This window comes from Monodon monoceros, unplaced genomic scaffold (assembly GCF_005190385.1).
Source record: "Monodon monoceros isolate NGI ecotype Baffin Bay Population unplaced genomic scaffold, NGI_Narwhal_1 Super_Scaffold_3, whole genome shotgun sequence".
Lineage (NCBI taxonomy): Eukaryota > Metazoa > Chordata > Mammalia > Artiodactyla > Monodontidae > Monodon > Monodon monoceros.
The window spans coordinates 58,003,616-58,029,901 of record NW_021703780.1 but is presented as its reverse complement, the minus strand read 5'-3'; the positions used below and the strand labels follow the sequence as shown (position 1 = coordinate 58,029,901).

The window sequence follows — 26,286 nt, the reverse complement described above, 5'->3', positions numbered from 1 at the left end:
AAAAGTATGCTTATAAAGAGTGTGAGGCTTTTTTAATTTTCAGAAAGGCTTGGGTGCAATTATATATGTCCCTAAGTTAAAGAAATGGAGTACACTTTTTTTTTTAAAAGAAGATGTTGGGGGTAGGAGTTTATTAATTAATTAATTTATTTTTGCTGTGTTGGGTCTTCGTTTCTGTGCGAGGGCTTTCTCTAGTTGTGGCAAGCGGGGTCACTCTTCATCGTGGTGCGAGGGCCTCTCACTATCGCGGCCTCTCTTGTTGTGGAGCACAGGCTCCAGACGCGCAGGCTCAGTAGTTGTGGCTCACGGGCCTAGTTGCTCCGCGGCACGTGGGATCCTCCCAGACCAGGGCTCGAACCCGTGTCCCCTGCATTAGCAGGCAGATTCTCAACCACTGCACCACCAGGGAAGCCCTGGAGTGCACTTTTGTAGTTATTCTAGAAATAGGTAGAATGCCAGAAAAGAGTGCTGGCCTGGAGTCTGCCTTTGGGGCCTGTTTTGCATTCTGCATGGCTGTGTGGTGTTAAAAAGCAAAATTCAATGGATAAATATAAAGATCAAATTGGCTTTCTTCAGCGATTCATGAATTGAGCAGCATCCTGTCTAGCAAGTAGAAAGGATCTCTGAGGAGCTGTATAAAATGGAAGGCTTTTATAGACAGATGGGAGCAGGGACAGGGAAAAAGCAGATTATCTCTCTTTCTTTGGGGGATGGATGGGGTCTATCAGGCAGATTACCTCATTACTGCTGACCGGGAAATTCCAGACGGACTGGTTAAGACTCCATTCCTGGAAGAGGCTGAAGCTGCATTTAGGTCAGGTATTAAGTCTTGGTTGGCTGCCCTGGGGCTTAGCACAAGCAACTCCATTTGGGGCCTGTTGTTTCTTTTTACCAGTGTTTGGGTACATCCTGGTGCCCCAGTGAGCCTCTGTCAACCCAGCTTTCTCATCTGGCAAATGGGGATAACCACGTTGGCCAGAACCGTTGCGAAGGAGGGTAATGCGTGTAGATAAAGTAAAAGCTCTTTGTGATCGGCGAAGTGCCAGGCCAGTGCTTAATTTTATTTTTTCAGAAATAGTACTAGTTATTAAGTTCTTTTTAAAAATCCCTTTCAAAAGGTAATTGGTATTTTGAACAAGGTATAGTATCTTGGGAATTCCCTGGCGGTCCAGCGGTTAGGACTCCACGCTTTCATGCTGAGGACGCAGGTCCAGACCCTGGTCGGGGAACTAAGATCCCACAAGCTGTGCAGCGCAGCCAGAAAAAAAAAGGTATGGTATCTTTACCACCTGTTTCTTGCTGCAATCTCTTTTGTACTCATCCACCGTCGTGTCCCCTTTTACAACATTATAGGTTTGAATGTCACAGCAGGAGGTGGTCTAATTCATACTGATTTTATAAATGGGGACACTCAGGCAGATTGCGCAGTGGTTGTTTTTAGGACTTCTTATTCCATAATGAAAATCCACAGCATTACACACAGGTGGCACGGGTGCTGTTCCCTGACTGCAGTGACCTCTAAAATGTCACCCAGGGTCAGGGTGGCTGGTTTGCGAGTGAAGTTTTGTCAGAGGTATTTTAAGCATTAATTGAAAAACTGTTACTAGGCTTTTGAGATGCTTTTCTAACTTTCCTGCACTTGTGTTCAGACATGTAAGCAGGCCCCATTTTTCATGTGTGTTTATTGTGGGATGCACCATTGGAGGTAGAGGCTGGCTTTCCCTTTCCAACTCAGCAGTATTCTGAATGGCTGTTAAGATGATTTAAAAAAAAAAAAAAAAGAACTAAATGTAAATGTATGACGTAGCTGTACATTTTTATCAGCAACTTTGGTAAAGCAGAGATAACGTCCTCCCTCAGATGTAGAAGCGGAGGACTAGAGGACTGATGAGAGGGCCAGAGGGAGCTTAGAGCCCAAGTTTTCAGAGCTTTGTGTTTCTCATTTATTTTTTTTAAATAGCATAAGTAAGGGCCTTGGGGAAGTGACCCTCAGTGACGGGCCACCCTGCTCTGTACAGGCAGGGAAGTAAAAGGACAGGGAGGCTCGTGGAGAGGAGCAGAATGCATGGGATACAGAGGGGAAGGAGACTCTTGGCAGAGGGTGAGGGGGGGTCAGCGGGAACAGGTTGCAGGGGAAAAGCAGGCCAAGCTGGCTGAGGAGCATCAAGTTCATGTCTGAAGACGAGGGGCATCCTTGGGCGTGCCTGTCCAGTGGGATTTTCTGTGATGATGGAAACGTTCTGTGCTGTCCAGTTTGGTAGCCACTAGCCCCATGTGGCTATGGAGCATCTGAAATATGGCTACTGCCACTGAATTTTGGATTTTATTTAATTTTAATCAATAGAGATTTCAATGTAAATAGCCCTAGTGGCTCGTGACCACTCTTTGGGCAGCGGAGGGTGGACTTCTGTGGGGTGTGCAGAATAAATCTGGAGAGGACACTCACAGGAAGAGCTCCCTCTGATTGGAGGGAGGCGAGTGACACTTGCCTTCTGTGGCCTTGAACGTTCCCGGACGTGGGTCAGAACCCGTGCCCTGCCCCCCTGCTCTGGGCCACGGCTCTAGTCCTTACTTCTGGGACAGCACACACTGTAGCTGCTTGACTGTCCAGGGTGAGCTGGGCCACCCTCAGCTCCACCTCCCATGTCCATGTCCCATGGTCCATCCGTCACCTGGCACAGGGATTCCCGGGCTTTCGTGCTGGTCTTTAGGGGTCTGTTCTGCTTTGACTTTTGGAAAACTGTTCTCTCAGAGAAGGTACACTTTGTCCCATCTCTGCCTTTAATCTTGAAGTGAATGCAGGTGTGGATGAGGTTGGAGAATTCCCTCACACCCCCTGCAGAGGGAGGGAGGGAAGGAGGAAGGGTTTGAGGTGGGGAGTACCCTGAAGAATGAGAGAAATGGGGTGACATGGGGAGGCTAGGATGCTCTTGTGTTCACAATGCCATGTCCTAAATTTATCTTTTAATTTACATGTATATATATTTTAATTATATAATATATAGAGACTTGAACATCATTTGCTAAAGGTAGCCTAGAATTGAGTTAAAAGATGAGTATAACCAACTGGTTATGAGTAAAATCACTTAAAAGTATTTTCAAATATATGAAATCAGCTTTTTTTTCATTTATATATACTACAGCCCCTCCCACTAGCCTGCACGTCTTATAGTCAATCTGATACTCGCCGAATGAATAATGCACAAAGTGGAGCTTTCTCCCTCCCTCCCTCCCCTCCCAGAGCTTCACACTGTCCTTTGCATTGAGTTAACAAGCCCCAATCGTTAAAGAACGATTCTTTTCCCCTGAGTGTCTGCCTTTATAAACATTGTATTTAAAGCTTATGAAGATTTTCAAAATGTGATTTTGAACTCCCTGCTACTGAATTTCTACTGACCCTACTTTTTTTTTTTTTTTTTTTTTTTTTTGCGGTACGCGGACCCCTCACTGTTGTGGCCTCTCCCGTTGTGGAGCACAGGCTCTGGACGTGCAGGCTCAGCAGCCATGGCTCACAGGCCCAGCCGCTCTGCGGCATGTGGGATCCTCCCGGACCAGGGCACGAACCCGTGTCCCCTGCATCGGCAGGCGGACTCTCAGCCACTGCGCCACCAGGGAAGCCCTGACCCTACTTTTTACAAAGAACACATTTTTATCATCCTAAAATGTAGCAATCATTTTCAGGTTCCAGAAAAGTAACCCGGCAATGAGTATGTCTCTAGGTGTTAATTTCGTAATAAAATCTTTATTCTATTCTGGTTTTCTATTTATAGGCACTGGTCTGTGGTCTTCTATTTGTTTTTATGGAGGTAGCGATTCAGTTTAGCAGACATTTTTAGCCGACTTAGCAGGATCTGCAGCCCTAAGGATTTAAAGATGGACGAGACCTAGTTCCTGAACTTGTGCAGAGAATTCTTGCTGATGATCTGGCCTCTGCTAAAGGCCCCCTTGGTTACCTGAGGGAGGTGACTGGGCAGAGAGGTGGTTTAGGTCTCCTGGTATAGCTTTTAGGAGCAGGGAGACGTGCCACAGTGTAGCGGGCAGGTGGCTGAAGCACAGGAATTGTAGAATGTGCCATGATTCTCTGAGACACCATTGCTTCAGGCCACCGTTCAGTGTGTTTGATGGAAGGACCTGCCATTTCACTGTCACAGGCAAAATCAAACAGTGTAGAGGAATTGGTAGTGAGATGTGCAATAAAACTTGATTCTTTTCTCAGGCAACTTTGCAAACTATTAGGCTGTAGATTTTTCCCCCCTTATCCTGCCATTAGAAAAGAAAAATCTTTATAAATTTGGCTGTGTATACACAGATGTAGAGTGAGAGTGTGATTTACAAAACGCAGTTTAAAAAAGAGCAAATGCAATGTATTATTACCAAAGAAAAACTGGGATGAAGTAAGCTTAATACAAGTAGTGCTTACTGCAGTTTTTTCTTTTCCTCTTGCTAGAAACCAGAATGATCTTTTCCTTCCCTCTTCAGCCCTGTGTCATGCTGTTGTCACAGTCAGATTTGTCTCAAGTTTTGAAGCACGCCCACAGGAACTCTCTCACCTGAGGGAACTGGGCAATCAGTCACCAGGGCATCTCCTCCGCCAGAGCTCCACCTTTAGACAGGTGTGCCTGCTTGAGGCATGGATGGTATTGCCCTGTGCAGTTGCTGCGAAACTTCCAGGAAGCTACCATTCCTCATTGCTTCTGGGGGAGCAAAAGCGGAAGAAGAATCTGGATGCAGAGAGCTGGCCCACGGCCGTGCACCTGCCTGCTCGCCTTCCTTCTGACTCCAGAGCACCCGTTAGGGCCACCCCAGGGCTGGGCAGGGCTTTCCCATTCCGATAGGTGCTTCTCCCCCCCTCTGCCCCGCCTCCTTCTGTGGGAGCCACCCGCCTCCGGGTCGTCTGGGCGCCAATGGGCCAGTGGCCCTGTGCACACTCTCCACTTCAGCTGAGCCAGGGCTCGTCCGTGGCCCCAGCCAAGGCCCAGCGTGCGCCCCGGGGGCCCCAGGCCCCAATGCCTCCTCCGGGAGGGCAGCCAGGAGCTCCTTCAGGGACCGCTCCTTTGGGTGATGTTTTGGCTTTGGGGTGACTTCAGCAATGTCCCTAAGAGATGTGGGAGGAGAAGAAGAATATTTTGAGTGTGACTGCCAGGGTGAAGAGAGGAAGCCCATCCACAAGCAGCCTGAAACCCTGGACCTCTTGGAGGAGGGTAAATTCTGTTCTTTGCGCCAGTCTGATCCTTTCCCTCTCAGTGTCTATGTAGGCCTGGCTGTTTCACTGATCTCACAGCAGTCTTTTATTTTCGTGGTGGGGTATAAGGTCAAGTACACACGTCTTACGTGGTGAATGTAAAGCTGCCAGGAGAGAAGCTGCGTTTCCAGCATCCTGGGAAGTCCCCTTGCCCCACTTTCTTTCTAGTTTACACCTCCTTCCTGGGAGACCACTGTCCTGACTTGTATCACCTTAGATTTGTTTTACCTGTTCTCGATCTATGTAAATGGAATCAAACAGTGTGTATTATTTTGTCTAGCTTCTGTTGCTTAACCGAGGTCTTTGAAATTCATACTTTTTTTTTTTTTTCTTCTGCGGTACGCAGGCCTTTCACTGTTGTGGCCTCTCCCGTTGCGGAGCACAGGCTCCGGACGCGCAGGCTCAGCGGCCATGGCTCACGGGCCCAGCCGCTCCGCGGCATGTGGGATCTTCCCGGACTGGGGCACGAACCCGTGTCCCCTGCATCGGCAGGCAGACTCTCAACCACTGCGCCACCAGGGAAGCCCTGAAATTCATACTTTTTGCAAACGTCGGTAGTCCCCCCGCATGCACACACTTTACGGCATTCCAGCACTCTGTTTTAAGAGTTTTCATTGTTTTCTTCTGACTGAATGGCTTTTGGTGGGTTAATGGACAAGAAACTGAGTCATTATTAAATAATACGTTTTTGTTTACTTTAGGACATTGTTTATTTTAAAAAATTATTAATCACCAATTTGAAATAGGAATTTTAAAAAAGTTTAGAAATACTTCAAATAGAAAAGTACAAGGGCTGACATTGAAATTACCTGGGAACTCACCACCAGGCTGTATCAGAGGGGTGCTGCTTTTGGAGAAGAGGAGGAGTGTTTTAAATAAAGATGCACCCAAATGCTGAGTGTGAGTTTCCTAATTGGGCTTTTGGGGCTTTCACTCACAGCCCGGAAAAAGGGATTTTTTTGGGGGGGGCGGTGTTGTGAAACAGAATGTTTAAAGAGTGACTGCAAGAAGTTCTTTAGGTCTTGAGTAAAAGCAATCAAAAGACTTTTTCAAAATTCTCCTCTGTGATGGCCTGTTTTATTTTTTTTATGGTTTTATTTTTTTTATGGTTTTTTTATTTTTTAAATTTTATTTTTTAAATGGTTTACAATTGGCTATATACTGAAAGTGTTTTTCTTTTGAGGTTACTGCCCTGAAAATATTAACACTTCACCTATAGGACAGTTAAAAGTGTTTAATTGGAGAAAGGGGGAGAGCAGTGCTGAAACCTGGCACCCCCTGCCTGGTCCTTTCATGAAAGAGATGGTGGAGGTGAAAGGAGAGAGGAGTGAAAGACCGACTGGGACTGTGCATTTGTTGGGTTCCTGGAAGTGATCAAGAGAAAGGCCTCCATCTGCTCTTAAGAACTAGGGCCAGCCCACATTTCACTGGATCAGCTCGTGTCCCTTGAAGCTGGGCCGCTCAGCGTGCATCCTGCGTACCCACATCACCTGGGAGCTTGTTAGAAATGCAGACTCCCAGGCCCCACCCCAGACCTACTGGGTCAGAATCTGCATTTTAACAAGACCTTCAGGGGATTCCTATGCACATTGAAGTATGAGATGAGCTGCTGCCTAAAAGCATAGTAAGATCATTTTTAAAATCAATTATTGAACCATATGATTCTAAAATGAAAGGTTTTACTAGGTTCTAGAGCAGTATCATATATCCTCGTCAAGAGAAGAAAAATCATATTGTATGTATTTTATGTACATATATCTATATATTTTGAACTTTTTTTTTAAACTGATAGCCAGATGGTGATGATACCAGTGTTTAGTATGTACCTGCTATGTGCCAGGCACCATTCCAAGTACTTTAAGTGGATTCATGCATTTAATCCTTAAAATAACCATAAGAGGTTAAGTACTGTTATCATTTTCCATTTCATAGACTTATAAGAGGAACCTTCAGCAACTCTTCTAAAGTTACACAGCTCATAGGTGATTTCAGCCTACATAGACTGGCTCTAGGGCCCTACATAGACTGCTCTTAGGTACTGTGCTAGCAGTTCTCAAAGTAGGGTCCCTACACAGCAGCATCGGCATCACCTGGGAACGGGTTAGAAATGCACATTCTTGGGCCCCGCCCTAGACCTGCTGAGTCAGACATGCTGGGATGGGACCCAGCAATCTGGGTTTTAGCACACCTTCTGGGTTATTCCAGTGCACCTTGTCCTGTGCTGGTCCACATCTCACAGATGACAGGGTCTCTACTTTGTGATCACATTCGATGGTAGGGGTCGGGGGGGGGGGGGAACAGTCTCTGTATTTGCCATCTTAAGATAGACTGTTATATTTCTCTTCCTTGTCTCTTCTTTGTTCCCATCCAATTTCCCTCCTTTCAGTAATAAAAATTTTTTTAGCTGTCCTGAAGGTGAAAATAATATTTTCAGGACAGTAACTGCAAAAGAAAGATACAACTGACCCTCGGTATCAGCCGGGGATTGTTTCCAGGACCCCCTTGGATACCAAAACCCATGGATGCTCAAGTCCCTTATATAAAATGGCATAGTAGCTGCATATAACCTACACACATCCTCCCGTATACGTTAAATCATCTCTAGATTACACATGATACCTAATACAATGTAAACGCTATGTAAATAGTTGCCAGTGTGGCAAATTCAAGTTTTCCTTTCTGGAATTTTCTGTTTTCTGAATATTTTCAATCTGGAGTTAGTTGAATCTGCATATGCAGAACCCATGGATATGGAAGGCCAACTAGACTTCACTGTCAACATGCTTAATTTTCTTTGTAAATTGAAATTCACTAGACTTGTTCCCGGCCTGAAGGAAGTCTGTGGCGTAGATCAGGAAGACAGAGGTTTGGTTTGGAAGTCTTGGTTTCTGTGTCCAGTTTTGCTGGAAGCCTGACCTGTATCCCTGAGCAAGGTGTTCACTGGGTGGGACCCTGTTTTCTTCTGCCCCTGTGAATAGTGAGAATATGTGCAAGACATGGATGTAACCGTGTTCCTTGGATTCTGAGGTGATTTAGGTGGTTTTCTACACCACTAATGGTTCTAAAAGAGATACTTCTGATTGAAAACTGAAGGACAAAATGAGATTGGGGTAACACTCATATTGGTAGCCATGGATACAGGAGACATTTGTTGTTCCCTCCCAGGTCACCTTGTGGGGGTGATAGGCTTCCCGGTGTCACCCGTTTAATCTTCAAAACAGCCTTTGAAATAAGCATTACTCCCATTTTGCACTCAAAGAGACTGAGGCTCAGATATGTTGTCCAGAGTCCCAGGGCCACAAGCACAGAGCAGGGCCTTCGCCCTGCCTTGGGGTCTGCCCTCCGCCACACCCAGGCTCTCAGCTAGTAGAGCCTCGGGCCCTTGCCTCCCATTACCTCATGTCATCCTCATAACCCACAAGGCACCCGGAGAAGCAGCTTGCTTGGCTCACACAGCTGTCAGAGGCAGCATTGCTCTTTCTGTCTTCAGGAGAGAAAATACCTGGGCTCTGTGTCTTCTGGTCACTGGAGGCTTGCGTTGTGCAGAAACTGAGTCGATCTCAAGTGATTTCTTACTGAGTGGTGTTCTTGAAGACAGGCTTTGCTCGTTTTCCCCCATCCCGTCTGCTCAGGACGAGCTGGAGCGGGGGGAATCACAGTGATGCTGAGTGACATGGTGGTCACACCCCCTCTGTGCCCGAGTGGCAGCACCTACACCAGGAAAACACTGGTGAAGAGTGGAGTTTTGTCATCACTCCCTTGTGGTTTGTTGCATGGCAGTTTTCCCTCAGCTTTCTCAAGGAGAGGCCTAAAGAAGGCCGACTATGTAATGTTTTTTCACCTGGACGCTTCTGAGGCTGTTACCCAATTGCAAGCTTGGTCAGTCAGTTCTTGGCAGGCGTCATTCAGGATTGCCTTCGGGTGGCAGGATTTGAGAAGAGCATGTGGCATGGTCTGGGGTTTCCTGACTCCCCTCCTCAGAGGCGCCTGCTGTCAGTCTTTCGCACAAAGGGCAGTTTTCGGGTGCTGAGCACTGACCAGTAATTATCATCCACAAAAGCTGAGATGAAAACGGTGGCCAACGTCCCATGTCCAAACTCTCCAGATGGTTCCAAGGTGAAGCACAAGAAGTAGTGCAAACGGAGCTCATTCCTCCAGTTTGAGAGGGACATCCTGGGCTGCAGGGGGAAGGCTGGGCCATGTGGGGAATGGTGCCGCGTCCCGCTGGTGGTTGTGCTGTCTTGTGGGGTGGGAATGTCCACCCCATGGAAAGAGCCATCAGGCCTGGGCCCTGCGGTCTGTATTGATTCAGCGTGGCCAGCAGCACTGAGTCCCTACAGGACTCTCTCCTGTAGGATCACGTTAGAGAAAGGAGCTGGCCTAGCTTATCAGCACTGACCTCAGCACTGTTACAAAGGTCTCTCTGCCCATGGTTTTCATCACCTTGGTTTCAGCCTGGGGTTTGTTTGTTAGTATCCATGGCTACTCCACGCGGGCCTCTGGTGACGTCCCTTGTTCAGGGCGGTTCTCTTTCTGGGGTGGGGGTACCAGCATCACCCCAGGGCTGGCCATGGGCAAAGCTGACCCACAGTCTGTGCATTTTGGGGTCCCCTCACTGCTCTGCCCACTTGGGGCACCTGTCCCCCAGTCCCCAGTCATCTTGTGTCTGAACTCCCCAAGAGCATTTTGTCACCTGGCACATCCTGCTTGTTCCATACTAATTTTTACATGTGTCTGACCTTCCCAATTAGGCCTCGAAGTCCTCGAGGGTAGGATTCATGTGTTTACTCAGCTGTGGTTAAGAGCCCCAACTTGGGGGTCAAATAGAATCAGACCCTCTCATTATAGCTCTGTGACCTTGTGCAGTCTCACATCTAAAATGTGGGTAATAGTAGTACTTTCTTCTAGGATGAGGATAGACCCTGAAGGAGGGGTCTACATCCAGCACTTAGACATCTAGCACTTAGCAGAGTGCTGGGCACACAGTGAGCAGCCCATAAGTGAACCACTTGGTTATTACCAAGGAGGCCTTCATTAAGTGCTCTGGTGATGGATGGCCACCATAGGTCAACTCTGAGTGTTCAAGGTTAGGGAAGGGCGGATGGTTATATCACCCAACAGACCAGGTTCAAGTACATGGTTATGTCCTGTCTGGCTTTGGACGAGTCACTTAGCCCCTCTCTCTGTCTCATAGTGTTTCATGGGGGTCATATTTGTGTCATCGGGTTATTCTGGGTTTTAAGTGAAATAATATGTGTAAAATGCCCATGGTAGCAGTTAGCATGTTGTAAATACTTAATAGTTATTTCCTTTCTTCTTCCTGGCCTCTTCAGTAACTTGCTTTGGTGCCCTGCTCTCAGACTACCCTGGCAAGGGGAAGTGAGCCTGTACAATCGTCACACTAAAATTTCAGCTGATGGTGATGTTGATGGGCAGGTAAATGTAGCCAGAGCTGTACGGTCAGGTCTCTGCTCTTGGCAAGACACCTCGCTCCCGCCTCCCAGTGCACAGACCCAGCACCATGCAGATGCTGGTCGTGGCCAAAACAGACCACTCTTCGCGATGGACTGGGCTCTAGGCCGGCCTCTGCCACCACGCCGTCCCACAGACCATCCCTGAAGCTGCCATGATAAACCAGCACCTTTCACCTAAGAGCAGTCGTAGTAGCCAGCAGCCTGCCCGTTTGCTTCTAGCTTAAGACCACAGCTGCTTATTAGTTGATGCCTTTCTGTTAATGCAGCTTCTTTCTTAGCAGCTTTGTGCCTCATCATGTCTTTGCGTCACACTGGATTTGAACTTGATTACCTCTTTCCAGATGGCTTCTTTTTCATGCAGGAAGCCTGGCGGGGAGGGGGTACCTCCCCTTTCCAAGACACATGCTCATCTGGAGGTGATGAGATATACACCAGGCTTTTATGTTTTCACCCCTCTCTGGGCCCTCTGGTTGCTTAGAAATGAGCCTTTCTTTGCAAAGACTGGTCTGGGAGTAAAACAAAACCTTCCCTTTTTTTTGAGCATCAACCATGTGTCGGGCCCCAAATGAATAAGACTCAGCTGCCGTCATGTGAGTGGGAAGGGACCTGGGACATTCGTAAGAATTAGGTTCGTTACGCTTCTGGCCAGTTTTGACGTGAAGCCATTTAAACAAGAATACAAAGCATTTGTTCTGCCTTTTCTCGTTTTGTTCTAATTACTGACAAATGAGCATTGTTTTTTATTACCAGGTACTGTGGGCCTCACCCTATTCCTGTACACACTTCAAGGGCTGCATGAGAATAGTTAGGTTTTATTTGTTTTTTAAGCCAAATCATGTGTGTCTTATGGGTCTTAGTAGTTAATACACTTGGGCTTTGGGGCCAAGTCTAAATTATTTTGAAGATAGATGTTGAAGGGCAACAGGCAAAGGAAGGGCATGGCTGAATCTCCAGGAAGTGGCTGTAACTTGGGAGAAGGGTGAAACAGTAAAACTGGAGAGAGCTGGCTCTCGGTTTTCTTATGGACATATCATGAAATTCTTCTGCCATCTGAGCAAGTATTTATGACAGCTATCTCTGTGTAAAATAGATAGCTAGTGGGAACCTGCTATAAAGCACAGGAAGCTCAGCTCGGTGCTCTGTGATGACTTAGATGGGTGGGATGGGGGAGGGTGCAAGGGAGGTCCACGAGGGAGAGGATATATGTATACATATAGCTGATTCACTTCATTGTACAGCAGAAACGAACCCAACATTGTAAAGCAGTTATACTCCAATAAAAAAAAAAAACATAATAAATAAAATAAAAAATAAAAATAGTCTAGTCTGTGTGAGATAGATTAGTACATTTATGTGCCGTTCACCAGTGCTGAGTTTTCGAATGGATGATTTGCTATTCCTAAACAGTTTTGCTGTCTGAGAACATTCTTGGGGCCGGAGGAAGGCTCCATCGTGAGATCATGGAAGAATGTGTTTACCTTGTCATGTTATGGGGACGTGGCTGGAATATGGCATAGGTAGTTCAGGGATGCTTGTTTGCATGTTATTTGGTGGTAACTTAAAATATTGAGGTATAATTTACATACTGTAAAATTCGCCCATTTTAAGTGAACAGTTTAGTGTTTTTTAGTAAATTTACTGAGTTGGCAACCATCACCATAATTCGGTTTTGGAACATACACATCTCCCTCCCGTAAGATCCTTCGTGCCTGTTTACAATTAATCCCCATTCCTACTCCTACTAATCTCAGGGAACCAGCGATCTGCTTTCTGTCTCTGTAAGTTGCCTGTGCTGGATAGCTAATATGAATGGAGTCATATAATAGATGGTCTTTTATGTCTAGCTTCTGCTGAGCATAACATTTTCGTTTGTTTTGGACACCTTTTGGGGGAAGTGGATTTATTTGGTAGAGCTCCCTTGGTCAGAAGTGGAACTTCTATTTGAAATACTGTTCTCCTGGAGAGAGAAACTTGTGACAGTTTATTTTAGATTGAGTATCTAGAAAACTGGTGCTTGAAACGTGCAGCTTGTGCTTGTCTTCCTGTTTAAAGAGTCATTTGTTATTCCTCATTTCTCGGAAGAGAAACCCAAGATACACAATTACAGGAGTTTGCCCAGGGCCTCATGACCTTGGTAGAGTCTCCTATGAAAACTTCAGCCTCAGGGCCACAGAGTCAGGGATCTGACCTACACCACAGATGCTTTTTGCTTTCTTTGTGCTTCTTAAACTTTGTTGATTTGTGCTGACCTCAGCCTTGCCCTTGCGTTCTTTGTGGCTCCTTAGTTTAGTTCAGGAGCCAGACTGGCCTCGGTTCAGCTCCCGCCATATGCAACCTCATTTGCTGTGACCTTGGTCAGGTCCTTAACTTCTCTGAGCTTCAGTTTCCTCATCCGTGGAGTAGTCATCATAACAGCGCCTACCCTGCAAGATTGTTCTGAGGAGTAAACGAAAAGAAGCACATTAAATCCCCAGACATAGCAGGGCCTCCATAAATGTTAGCTGCTGCCCCCGCTAGGAGTCTCCTTTTATTTTGAAATTCGCCATTTGCGAGCTGTGTGACATTGGATGAGTTAGTTAACCTCTCTGGGCCTCAGTTTCTCATTTGTAAAATGAGGTTAATGTGAGTGTTTACCCTGTAGTATTTATTGCTCTGAGAAATAAATGATATAATCCATCTAGAGGGCTAAGAACAAGGCCAGGCTGTAGTCAGCATGCTTTGCTAAAAGTAGGCTGCTGCTGCTACTAATTTCTCTTAAAAGTTACCTCAGGAAGGACCCTCTATTGTAGTCAACTGCATATTTTTTGAAAAATATTTTAAGTAATGTTTTCCCATCAGTGCATGATCATTCCAAAAAAAAATTTTTAAGCACAAAAAAGAATATTAAAATTGGTAATTCTATCCAAATATCAGCGTTTTTAATGGCTTTGCTGTTTTCTTGTGTGTATTGTAAATCCGTACACCCCCCCCGCCGGTGAGATTATATGTATTTTGAAAACATAACTGGAATAATAGTGCACATGCTTCCGTAGGAGTTTTTCATTTCTGCCTCTGACTTCTGTAGGTGGGCTCTGTCAAAGACCTCAGAACCTCCCGGAGGTTCTCCCTGCATATTCTGCACCCCAAGCCTCCAGTCACCGTGTACGTGGTGACACTATGTGCCTGACTGGTTAATGCTGGAAAAAACCCTGGCCCAGGTGTACGTTTTATTGGGTTCGGCTGTTAAAGCATGTTAAATATTTCTACAATTAGCTTTGTAAAAGGGCAACACGAGGGGTCCTCGTGCTGGGGGATACAAGAAGCGACACAGGCGATAACATCATTAGAGCTTAATATTCACACACACACATGCACGCTCACAATCACACATGCGCTCCCGTGCGCATTCAAGTAAAATGGGGAAATCGAGTAAGATTCCTGGATTGTAGCAATGTCAGTACCCTGGTTGTGAATATAATGTTACAAAATGTTACCGTTGGGTGACACTTAAAGGGTATATGGGATCTCTGTGTTATTTCTGACATCTGCATCTGATTATCTACACGTGATTAACGACCGTGATCGCAATTTTTAAAAAATAGCTTTAAAAATATAAGTATAATTTCTGTTTAAGACAATCCCAGAGCAAAAAGCTGCTCCGAATCTTGTTCTCTTATGTTAGGGTGACATAGAACCAAGATTAGTTTAAAATGTAGCCTGGTCGTCTTTTTTTCCAGGAAAGCAGAGGACTTGGTCCTTTGAGGAGAGCAAGGGGGACATTAGCTGGCCCTAGAGTCGCAGCACAAGCTTCAACAGAGAGGCCTTTGTACCTGCCGGTAGATGACAGGGGACGCCATGCTCTCCTAGAGGGACCTGGCTAGAGGGCTCCCGGGTCTTGTCTGTACCATTGCAGAGCATCACAGCTGTGCAGCATGAAAACCAACTCCTGTCCGAGGCACAGGAATCTCCACTTAAGGATTTCTTGTGACCTCGGGCTGATGATCTATTTAGAGCAATTTGAGCTGGACTCCGTCTCCATCAAATTAAATTCTGGTTCAAACCAACCCCTGGGAAGAGAAGGAAAATGCCTGAGGCAATGCTCCCTCCACTGGCTGGAGGGTTCCTGCCATAAACTGGGTGGAGGAGAGGCCAGCAAAGGAACCTCTGCTCGTCCCCCCAGCCCCCAGCTCTGAGGGCCCTGTGTTGGGAGGGTTTCAGATTTGGAACCAGATTTCAGGTCTCCTCCTTAAGCTAGAAAATCATTCCAACAGATCAGATTTCTCTGCGCTCACCCGCTAGGATGATCTCTACTTGGATTTATAAAATATTTAGAAACCTATTGCTCTCCAGTTGCAGTTAGCCATTAGTAACGCCACTGAGTTTGGTTTAGCAATACACTTCAGTTCCCAAAGGCCTTGCATGGGCTGTGACTGCAAGTGGGTTGTTGCGAAAGCTAAGTTCTCTACGCTTAAAAGAATGATTTTCTAGAGTCTTAGTTATGAGGAGTTACTAACAAGTTATTATGTAGCCCCTAAGTGGCTGGTTTCAAAAAATTTTACACTTTGGCCCTAAATCCATTTGCTTTCACTCCTTCCTCCTCAGAATAAAACCCATGCTACCTTCATGGTATTTGGACTACAAATCGATTCCTTGCCATTGATTTAAAATAAAACCACCCTGAGATTTTTCTGGAGACTAAAGCCTCCTTTCAGTGCACACCCTTTTTCTCCGGTGGAAGAGCACAGTCCTAAAGTGGCCTGCAGACAGCCTCTTAAGGCCTCTTAAGCAAATGGCATATGTCATGAAATACCATATATGAGAGTATTGGGTGGGAGTGTGGATTAAAAAAAAAAATCTGTCACCCTGGTTTTCATGGTTTGGAAACTGGTTGCATAGCCTTAGAATTTAGTCCATTTGGGGAAGAGTGGGCTGTGTGCCATTATGAAATTATCAGCTAAGGCTGTTTAATAATTATACCAAGAGCTGCTTTGGGAAGGACCCAGTCTATCCACGTAGTTGGGTCTGTACAGTGAGTGGGTTCGAGATCCTATGGATCTTTCTGACGGTTCATACCTCAGTCGCTGTGCTACTGACCCACTTTGGTTTGCTGACCGTATACGAAGCCAGACCCCTTTCCACTCCAGCGCCCTGCCCTCAGCACCACCCCCGAGTGTGCACGTGCGTATGTGCACGTACGCACACACACACACACACACACACACACACACACACGCGCGCGCGGCGTCAAGGCTTTGCAGTGAACAGTAGACCCCTGCCCCCTCACCCCACAGCTTGAATCTTTTCTCTGGAACCGGGGAACGAAACCTGGTGGGGCTGAACCCAGCAAAACCAATCACCCTTTATGCCCAGTACGACTTTAGAGTCACTTTTTTAGGTGGGTTGTTTGTTTGGCAGGCTTTTAGCATCAGTAGTTTCATTGTCATTTTTATTTCTTGCAGTTTTATGTGCTGAAAGAGTTGGCCAGATGACTAAGACATATAATGACATAGATTCTGTAACTCGGCTTCTTGAGGAGGTAAGTGATTTGGGGCAAGGCAAAGAGTCATTTATAGCTGATTATAATTTATATCAATTAAAGCATACATTACCATCTTTCTCGGTGAAGAATCTCAGCAACTGAGCCCTCTCAGGGTATAATTCAGTGGCTTTATTTTATTTATCTTTTGAACTGAGAGCTATGTTGGCTTCTGTCACTGAAACTTTGTACAGGGTATTTTGGATTTTAAAAGGAATGTATTAATGACAAAGAATAGGGTGGCATTTAAATACTTGCTGTAGAATACCCTGTTTAAGATTTATAAACCCTTAAAATATATACTAATGATATATGTTAAGTGTATACAAAAATGTCAGAAAAATACATCATTATCCATATCTTTGTAATGTTTTAGTTGCATTTTGTTATGTTTTTAGTTACATCAGGTTAAGGGAATATTATTATGCGGTGTCAGCATGGAAATAACCAAAACAAGCATGGCAAGGAAAGTTTTAGGAAACGTGCTTGGGATTAGATGAGCTGTAGTTAGTTTAGAGACTATGCTTTTCTCAGTTTCTTCTCAGCATTCTGTTGACACTTGAGAATTAAGGTGCTATGGTGGCCTCTGGAAGCAGGTGAGTGTAATGTGTGTATCCCCATGCCTTCAACAGGTCAGAACATGGTAGGTTCTCAGTATTTATTGAATAAGTGCCCATCTTAAAGCACTGCCTCCCACTCTCCCCACAAAATCAGACCTCAAATGCAGAGGTGCTAACCTTTTTTTTAAAGATTTTTTTTTTGATGTGGACCATTTTTAAAGTCTTTATAGAATTTGTTACAATATTGCTTCTGTTTTATGTTTTGGTTTTTTGGACCTGAGGCGTGTGGGATCTTAGCTCCCTGACCAGGGATCGAACCCACACCCCCTGCATTGGAAGGCGAAGTCTTAACCACTGGACCGCCAGGGAAGTCCCAGAGGTGCTAACTTTTAGACCCTGGCTTCTGCTCTAGAATCTAGAATGATTTGGGGTCATGTGACTATTCATTAGCCCTTCTTGAAGGAAGAGAGTAGAAAGATATGAGAGACACAGAAATCATCATTTTCAGCCAGTGGCAGAACAAAGTTGAAACACAGGACCAAGCAGGAGTGTGGGACCTGAGGTTTTTTGGTGGGGGGCATCTTTTCATCCCTTTATTTATTTATTTGTTTTTGCGGTACGCGGGCCTGCCACTGCTGTGGCCTCTCCCGCCGCGGAGCACAGGCTCCGGACGCGCAGGCCCAGCGGCCACGGCTCTTGGGCCTAGCCGCTCCGCGGCATGTGGGATCCCCCCGGACCAGGGCACGAACCCGGGTCCGCTACATCGGCAGGCGGACTCTCAACCACTGCGCCACCAGGGAAGCCCTTTTCACCCCATTTTTATGTCTCTCTCTTTCCCTGCGCTTTTCCCTTCTGCACATCCAGTGTTCTCCTACCTGCTCTGAGGGCTGGACCCTTCCAATACTCCCCTACCCCTACCTCAAGTTCCTGAGGGTTCACCTGCCCTGCTACACACTCCCCTCCCATTCTCCTGGAGGCCACCCATGGGTAGACCCAGTGTAGCTGAGACAGGGCAGGAGCCGAGACCCGCTTGACCACCTGCATGTCAGGGAAGTTACAAACTCCTCAGCCCCGAATAAGTGAGTTTAGATTTTTTGGCCGTGTGACAGGGCCATTGGTGAGGCATTTTAGGGCACTGGCCTTCTGGTGACTCTCCAGTTGCAGCCGTCTTGGCGGCTGGCATTAGTGACCTCGTAGGCTAGCTTGGTTGGCACCACCAACTTTTGAAAATAGTTTTTACCATGTTCCCCCTTCCTGCTGTGTCAATTTTCCTCAACACTGTCCTGTTTCTAAATCCACTCCTCACTCCATACCCAATTAGTCCTCAAGTCTTCTGAGGGAGGTCCTACGTCTGTACCTTTATTATTTTTTTTCCAAGGCCACCACTCCAGCTCCTGGAGCCCTGGCAGTGAGATTTGAGTTTTCTCTCTGCTGTCATCTTCCCTGCAGCTGCCACCCTCCCAAGCCCTCTTTAATGACCTCGGCTTCCCGCGACACTCAGAACTCCTTGGCATGGCATTCAAGGCTACACACTCGATCACATTCCTGTATCCTCTTAATACTCATCACCGGGACCTGCCTCCTGCTCTCCCACCTGTGACCTTTTGCACCGTTTGGCCCCTCTGTCTTTTCTTGCCTTGAGTGTCATACTGCAGGGCTCATTAGGGATCTCTGAAGCTGTCACACTCCCCCAGCCCCAGGTAGTCCGTGCCCCAGCCAGCCCTGAGCTCGGGAACCACCCTGTCATTCTGTTGGCTTTGTTCATCCAACTGGATTGGTTAGAAGTTTTTCCAAGGCGAGGACCCTGTTGGGTCCTGATTTCTTTCGCCCTTTTAATCTTGGAAATGATGGGCCTTTGATAAGTGTCTGCCTCTGTGGTCACCCTTATTATTAAGGGTAAACTTTGAGAGCTGGGTGTCGTCTGTGCATCATCTCATTAATTCTACGATAGTTCTCAGAAGTAGATGCCACTATTTCCCCCATCCTACTGTGAGGGGACCTACAGTTGAGAGGACAGACGACACCCGGTGGCTCAGCTGCTTTCCAGCCCGGGCCCTTAACCACTATGCACGTGGCCCTGTTGATTTTGGCTGTAGTTGTTTACTGCCCTGTTTGTTTAGTTTTGGGGAGTACGGTTAGTTGATTGTCAGTGAGACATTTTTACTTTAAAAACATGAACTGGATAACTTTTTTTTTAATGGGATGCTGCTTCAGTGAGTATCCATGGCCCGTGGTTCCTGGCTCCTGCCGGGTGTGAGCTGGCAGGGCTGGGTGAGGACTCTGCAGGGCCAGACCCGTCTCTGCTTGGATGTTTGAGGACCACTTCAGAGGAGCCTGAGACTCCAGCCCTGTATGGAGATCCTGGTCATCAGCACCTCACAGCTCATTGCTTAAATGAGTGTCACTGTATCAAGAAGTATGCTGTTGTCTTTAAAAAAAAAACTGAGTTGCTCAAAAGAATATTTGTGGGGCAGTCTCTTCAGGTGGCTCTTTGCTGTGCTTTTTTGTTTTATTTTTAACAGCTCACCATGGCCATGGTCTGTGGGCATCAGCGTGTTTTATATACAACGCTGTGCCTCTCCTTTTCCTGATAAGAATCACATCCGAGTTGCTGCCTTTCTTTGGAACTAGGCGGGTTTCCTGGTTAAAGTCTAATTGCCCCAGTCGCGTGAAGGTTGTGCCATGCTGTGCTTTTCTTGGCTTTGGTCCCGTTTCTTCTGGTCGTTTGCTTTGGTTTTGCACGGCTGCCGCAGGCAGGCGGGGTGCTGGCGGGATTTGCACGGGATGCCGGAGCATAGCCCTTGGCCAATGTGAAGGGTTTGCTTTCGGGTTAAAGGGGAAGAGGATTCTGCAGCTCGCCCTGGCTTTTGCTGCTGTTCGGAATTTACCTCTGGGCAAAGCTGTCTCCTCCCCAGTTACGGAGAGGGTTATTCCAGGAGCTCCTTAGTCATGCTTTTTTATCCCAAAATGGGTGAATGAGATGAGTCAGCTGCTCAGCGTGGGAGGCAGGCAGCTCTCCGTCTCTGGGGCCGTGCCAGGCGGCTCGAGTGTTCATGGTCATTGCTAAAAGGGGCTGAGACACAAGTCACAGTCTTTTTAAAAAAAATTTTTATTGGAGTATAGTTGCTTTACAAGGTTGTGTTAACTTCTACTGCCCAGCAAAATGAATCAGCCATACATATACGTATATCCTACAGTGCATTAAGTTTTCAGCGAAACATAGCTGCAGAGAGGGAGCTAGGAGAGTCAGAATGAGCCCCACCTGACCGCCATCTCCTGGGGAATAAAAGAACCAGTTCTTCTAATAGCTGATTTCCAAATTGAGATTTATTTATGGTCTCATTTTCTCACTGGAGTTTGATCCAGTGGTCATTTCCTAGCTGTTTTCCTGGTTTTCGAAGTAAATATTTATCACATGTTGGCTGGTTGTAAGAAATGAGACTCTTTTCATTACTGAAATTCTTTTTTTTTTTTTTGCGGTACGCGGGCCTCTCACAGTTGTGGCCTCTCCCGTTGCGGAGCACAGGCTCCGGACGTGCAGGCTCAGCGGCCGTGGCTCACGGGCCCAGCCGCTCCGCGGCATGTGGGATCTTCCCGGACCGGGGCACGAACCCGTGTCCCCTGCATCGGCAGGCGAACTCTCAACCACTGCGCCACCAGGGAAGCCCGATTACTGAAATTCTTAAAGAGAAACCCAACTGGCCTTTTGCCTTAGAAAAACCAGAGACCTGATGACTTTTTTGTTTAAGAATTTCATTTCATCTCTGAATATTTTTACTCTAACTTCCTTTTTTTTTTTTTTTTTCCAGCAGAGCATTTTCTTTATGTTACTATACAGGTTAGATTTTGGGTGTAGACAAAGTGAGAGTTGTCCCCTCCGGAGGGCAAGGAGGCCCTCAAGTCTGAGGTTTGACGTGTATTGGGGTATAGTGGGGAGGGGCGAGGGGCTTCGTTGTCGAGCCCCTCAGCATTTGTTTCCTTCCCGTGCCTGCGTCCCATTCCTCTTGGGTTCTGGCCCCTGTGTGCCGTGGGAAGCCTTCAGCATTCTTCACGTGCTCATCAGTGCCTTGCCCAGCCTGTCTTCATCATTATGATTTTGGCTTGATGTGTTTGCACTGAAATCTGCATATGCAATGTCTGTGTGTGCTGGAACTTAGCAGCTGGATTGCATGACGGCAAGCAGCACGGGACAGTAGGCAGTGAGCCAACGAGCATGAAGCACCTGCTGGGTATTCAGTCTGAGGGCTTGCTCTAGTAGAAAGATTTAACAGACTGGAGTGAGATTTATGGAGACCACACTTCCAAAGGGAAATGGACAGTGGTACTACAGTTTTCACGGAGAGTTAGCCAGCTGAAACCTGCACTAGTTGCTAATTTTGAGACGGCCCCTGTAGAAGTGGGTTCCCTCACACAATCCCTATGGGTCATTTCCTCCCAGTACCAAATACTCACAACCGTTGTGTCTGAAAAGTAATAAAGGGCCACTGAGATAAGGACCCTCCTTGGTAGACACAGTAGCCGGCACGGATGAATGCACAGAGAGGGGCGTCTTGGTTCGTTGGGCAGACTCACTGGTCCCCTTTGTTCCCTGGGAGGGCATGAGGGGGAGGCACAGATTGGGAAGGAGTTGGAGGAATTTATGGCTCACTTGACATGATACCCAGCTGGCTTCTGGGAGAGCAGTTACAGGTTTCAGGACCATGGAAGACCTAGGGGAGTGAGACCATCATTTATGCAAGAGCTCCAGAGAGCCAAATCGCTGTTGGATTCAGTCCCCCCAAACCATGCTCTGACCTCCAGTGCTCTGCTCGTAATTCAGCAAAACTCCCGTGATGGCAAAGGAAGGTGTGCTACTATTGCATGGTATAATTTGGTGGATACATAAGAAGTTAGAAATAAAAAATGCTTTTTTGAAGTATCTTACAACTCAATGAATCATAGAGCTAGAAGGTTCTTCCAAGGGTCCCTCAGCAAGTCTGCCCGTCCACCCTACCTCATCTCACAGACGAGGGAACTGGACCCCAGGGATGTTGAATCAGAACCCAGACTCTCAAATTTTAGGGTAGAACGGTTCACCTGGAGCAGTTAAACTTTTGACGGGTACCTGCTATAAGAAATGCCTCTTAGGTTGTCGGTAAATGTGTGACAAGCAAAATTTAAGCATGAAGTGATAACCTTACTACGTGGAATGCACTTTGGTATTTCAGTTCTATGCTGTTGAATGTCATTTAAAACAAAATGACAGTTGCCATGACTAAAATGATTCTCAACCTACTGATGGTTTAGAATCTGTGTTTGGGAAAGATGGATCTAGAGGGTACCCGATCCTTGTTAAGTGGAAGCCATAAGACTACATCGTTATCAGAAGCGGAGATTCCTGAATCCCCAGCTTTTTTCTGCTCAAAACCCCATGTCCCTCTTCTTCTGCTTTTTTACACCAGATGAGCAGAATAATTAGCGTAGGCTTCTAAAAGGATTTCATTTTCCGGAGTTCTCCTCCCCATGCCAGTCCCCGCCTAAAAGTGAGCAAGTGCATCTACTCGTGATGGCCAGCAGTTTCACCAGCAAGGATCAGTGAGTCTGCATTTGGTGACGGCGTCCACCCCGCTGTCTCCACTGTCAGGCAACAGCTTTCCTCCCATAAAGGCAGCTGTATCTTTGTATGCCAGTAAAGATTTTCCTCTGTGCCCTGCTGTGCTCTAAATGTCAGCAACTGAGCTAACAGAAAATTCTGTCTGCAACAGTCTTTGTTTCTGAAGTAGGGCAATGTTATGCATTGTTTCTCCGTTTTTAAAGCTATTTTTTAAAAAAATAAAGCCTAAGTAGCCTACCTTCCATAAGTCAAAGAAACACATAACTGTATCCTAGTTTAGAGTAACTTTAAACATTTTTGTTTCATACGCGGTAAATCTAAGGAACTCAGTAAATTCCAGCTTAATGTGTGCCAGAGAGGCTGCCTTGGCTATTTTAAGTGCACTTTGGAATTTCTGGATTCACTTATTCATTGAGCAAATAGTTACCGAGTGTCTCCCTGTGCTGGGTGCTGGCGATACAATAGCCCAGCCCTTCAGGTAGAGAGATAGGTTATCAAATGATTACATAAGGACCAAAAGCAGTTGCACAGAAAGGTTTTTGGAAGCATGTCTTTCCTGTAGGAAGAGACTTGTTTTCATTAGATCGGAAGGTTCCCTTTCATTGCTTGGGTCCCTGGTAGCTGAGTGAGCTCCTCTTTGAACAGGTGTCAGATGCTGGTGTGTGGATGGTGAATTAGTTGATTCCCTTGTCCTTGCTGAACGCCCTTGTTTTCCTCAGTTGACCCTGAGTTCTGTGGGCTCCTGCTGGAAGCACCAGAGGTTTTCTCAACCTCTGCTCTCGCTTCTGCCTTTCACAGAAAGAGCGGGATCTAGAGTTGGCTGCTCGGATCGGCCAGTCGTTGCTGAAGAAGAACAAGACACTCACCGAGAGGAATGAGTTGCTGGAGGAGCAGGTGGAACACATCAGGGAGGAGGTAAGGACCTGCCAGCAGGGGCATCTGCAGGGGCTTGGGTGCCGCAACAGGCGTGCCTGAGGAAGGTCATGATTTCACGGGATCCCGCTGGGGAAGGCCCTCCCCGGACATGGAGAGCTGCCTTCCTGCTGCCCCTCCTGTTCACCTGTGTCTCCTTCCGACAGTGTGGACAGGTCGCCCAGGCTGGGACCAGCCCTCACATGGTCAGTAGGCCCCCAGTGTGGACCAGCTACAGCCCGTGTCCTCCGAGAATCTAGATCATCATGTCAGCTGAGAAAGACACTCAGAGCTTGGCTGAAGGGCACACAGGCTATTCCAACAATGAGCGGAGATCCCTGAGCCAGGGTGGGCGTTGGCAGGCGGAGAAGGAACTGCAGCCATGCTGCAGAGTGAGGCAGTGACTGCCCCTTCGTCAGCACAATATAATTTTGTGTTTCTAAAACAAACCCAAAAATAGCCTATTGTTTTCATGATCGAAGCCCTACTATGTTAATGATACAAATCTTGGTCTATGTCTTCAGCCCCCATCATTATGGGGGGTGGGGGGCAGGGGAAGAACATTTTAGGCTTAACTTAGGGGCTGAGGTCTCAGAGGAGCGGCACTGATTTTCTGGGAGGGATACGGTGTGGACGGGAGGAGGAAGGCTGCAGAGTCGGGCGGGTTTGCTACAACCAGAATTAGGAGCTTACAGCCAGGCCCCCCTTGCTAGTGTCTTTGCCATCATCCTAACTGGCCTTTTTTTTTTTTTTTGCGGTACGCGGGCCTCTCACTGTTGTGGCCTCTCCCGTCGCGGAGCACAGGCTCCGGATGCGCAGTCTCAGTGGCCATGGCTCACGGGCCCAGCCGCTTCGCGGCATGTGGGATCCTCCCGGACTGGGGCATGAACCCGCGTCCCCTGCATCGGCAGGCGGACTCTCAACCACTGTGCCACCAGGGAAGCCCTGTAACTGGCCTTTGAACAGTGAATCTGAACTGTGAGGACTTTGATTGGCTTTCCTTCTTCTCATTTCTTCTCCCTTATTTTCTATCAGAAACTTTCTTAGTGGGGGGGGGGGCGCGATGGGGATGCCCATATTCATGTCCCTAAGACGTATTCAGACTTTTTCCTCATTAAAGATATTCCCAGCTATTGTTGTCTGGGTTTACCAATCTAATGTGATGAAACAGAGTAGCCACTCAATAAGAAAAAGTTTTTTTAAGCGTTTATTGTAATTTTTATTGATTTTTTTCCCCCTTCCGGTGTTACTGAGATATAATTGATGTACAGCACTGTATAAAGACAAGTTTTAATCCTGGGCTTTCTTTAAAAGGTGATGAGGTAAGATACGGTCGTGTTCAAGGAGAAATAAAGTTGACCCCTGCTGTCCCGGCCTCCAGCATCATGACCTGGATCTCCCTTCTCCCAAGTATGGGAGAAGGTCAGCCTGGCCCCCTACTTGGCCCCTTCTGAGCAGAGGGACATGCCATCAGGAACCAGTAAATGGTCACCCGTCGCCCCTCATGCGCTACTTCTCCAAGGTGCTGCCCTTGCTTGGGGCTTCCTTTCCTCACACAAAGTGCATCCTGCACTTGGGGGTGGAAGTGACTTTTTGTCCCCTTGGGAAACCTTGGAGTTTGAAAACTGTTTCCCCTTGGCACATCATTAAATGATCAGTCCAGGTGTTGAAGCCGAAGCCTTTACGTACGTAAAACTGGTTTCTCCATGGAAGATAAAATATATTCACGGTGTTGTGTAGGAAAGTTGGGATAAACTATAGACCCCAAATCAAATTAGAAACAAGAAAGAATTAAAACGATTATAATCCTCGCTCACAGTGCTGGTTGCCTATTCATCGGTGCTGAATGGTGAAAGGGCAGGTGAAAATTTTTATGGTTCAGGTTTGTTTATTTTAAACCTGAAGTATAAATAAGTGCGACTTGCAGAACCATCCTTGCAGAGTAGTCGGTACGGCCAGTTCCTCATGGTTGCCTCTTTTCTTCCTGTATCTGGAATGCCTATCTTGTAATCATTGAGTACAAAGCAGGGTCTGGCCAAGCTTGGCCAGAATTCCTGTGAGGGTGTAGCAGTCACAAGGTGGCGCTACGAGATTTTCCAAGCGGGAGAACAAGGGTTGCCGGGCTTGCTGCTTGTAGCTGCCCACCCGGAACTGACATCACCAGGGGTCCTGGTCCGAGATGGGATTTGGTTTTGGCAGAAGTGAATGGCCTCTTCCTCCATGTGGTAACATGGTCCGCTTCTCTGAGTGTTTTCCCAGCTGGTCATCCATTTACTTGCAAAGCCCCTATGCTGTCTTGCCGCCCCCCGCCCCAGCCATCATTCTAGCACCTTCTAGTCCCCTCTCACCTCTTCTTTGTACCAAAGTAAAAACTACAAATTTAAACAGAGGGATTTTTGCCAAAAAGTAATTGATTGCATTTTTCTTAAATGGGATCAAACTCAGCCCCTTGTTTTCCTTGAATAGCACAAAATCGGTGACATGCCTTCACTTTGAATGAGGAATTTAAAAAATGTTGTCAGTTAGCAATAAGTGTTTAAGCACGAGTGGGGATGCTGTCACATTTAGAGAGCGCGTGACGGGCTGTGTTTGTGCAGGTGTCACAGCTCCGGCATGAACTGTCCATGAAGGATGAGCTGCTTCAGTTCTACACCAGCGCCGCAGAGGAGAGCGAGCCGGAGTCTGTGTGCTCCACCCCGTAAGTCACCCAAGGGCCTGTCTCTAGAGGCCGGAGCACTGGCTGGCTGTGGTCCATGTGCTTGGAGTTGCCTAGACAGCGTCACCTTCACTGACAGCACAGGTCAGCTGCTCTCAGCCTTCTGTAGGCCAGACATCTCTGAGTGCCTCCGACAGATGGATTTTCCCATTCTGATGGGATTTTAGTTTTCCTCTTCCTGGGTCTTACTGCTTATTTGTCAGTTCAGATTGGTTTGGCCTGGCTGTTAAGGAGTAACAGGCTGGACTCTGCATTTGGAGGAAATACAGGGTTC

General features: G+C 46.9%; 1 protein-coding gene across 13 annotated transcripts in view; it reads left to right on the top strand.

Annotated features, from left to right (window-relative positions):
• TRAK1 (trafficking kinesin protein 1) overlaps positions 1-26,286 on the top strand; it is a 104,231-nt gene that overhangs the window by 43,978 nt on the left and 33,967 nt on the right. For 9 of the 13 annotated variants that reach the window (XM_029243171.1, XM_029243169.1, XM_029243175.1 and 6 more), the window contains 3 exons: positions 16,155-16,231; positions 23,183-23,299; positions 25,894-25,994. In XM_029243171.1, the coding sequence (XP_029099004.1) occupies positions 16,181-16,231; positions 23,183-23,299; positions 25,894-25,994 (269 nt within the window). In that variant the 5' untranslated portion in view covers positions 16,155-16,180. Of the gene's footprint in view, positions 1-5,089; positions 5,202-16,154; positions 16,232-23,182; positions 24,275-24,610; positions 24,819-25,893; positions 25,995-26,286 lie in introns of those variants that run through there. The other 4 variants (XM_029243172.1, XM_029243170.1, XM_029243179.1 and 1 more) reach the window with 4 other exon arrangements.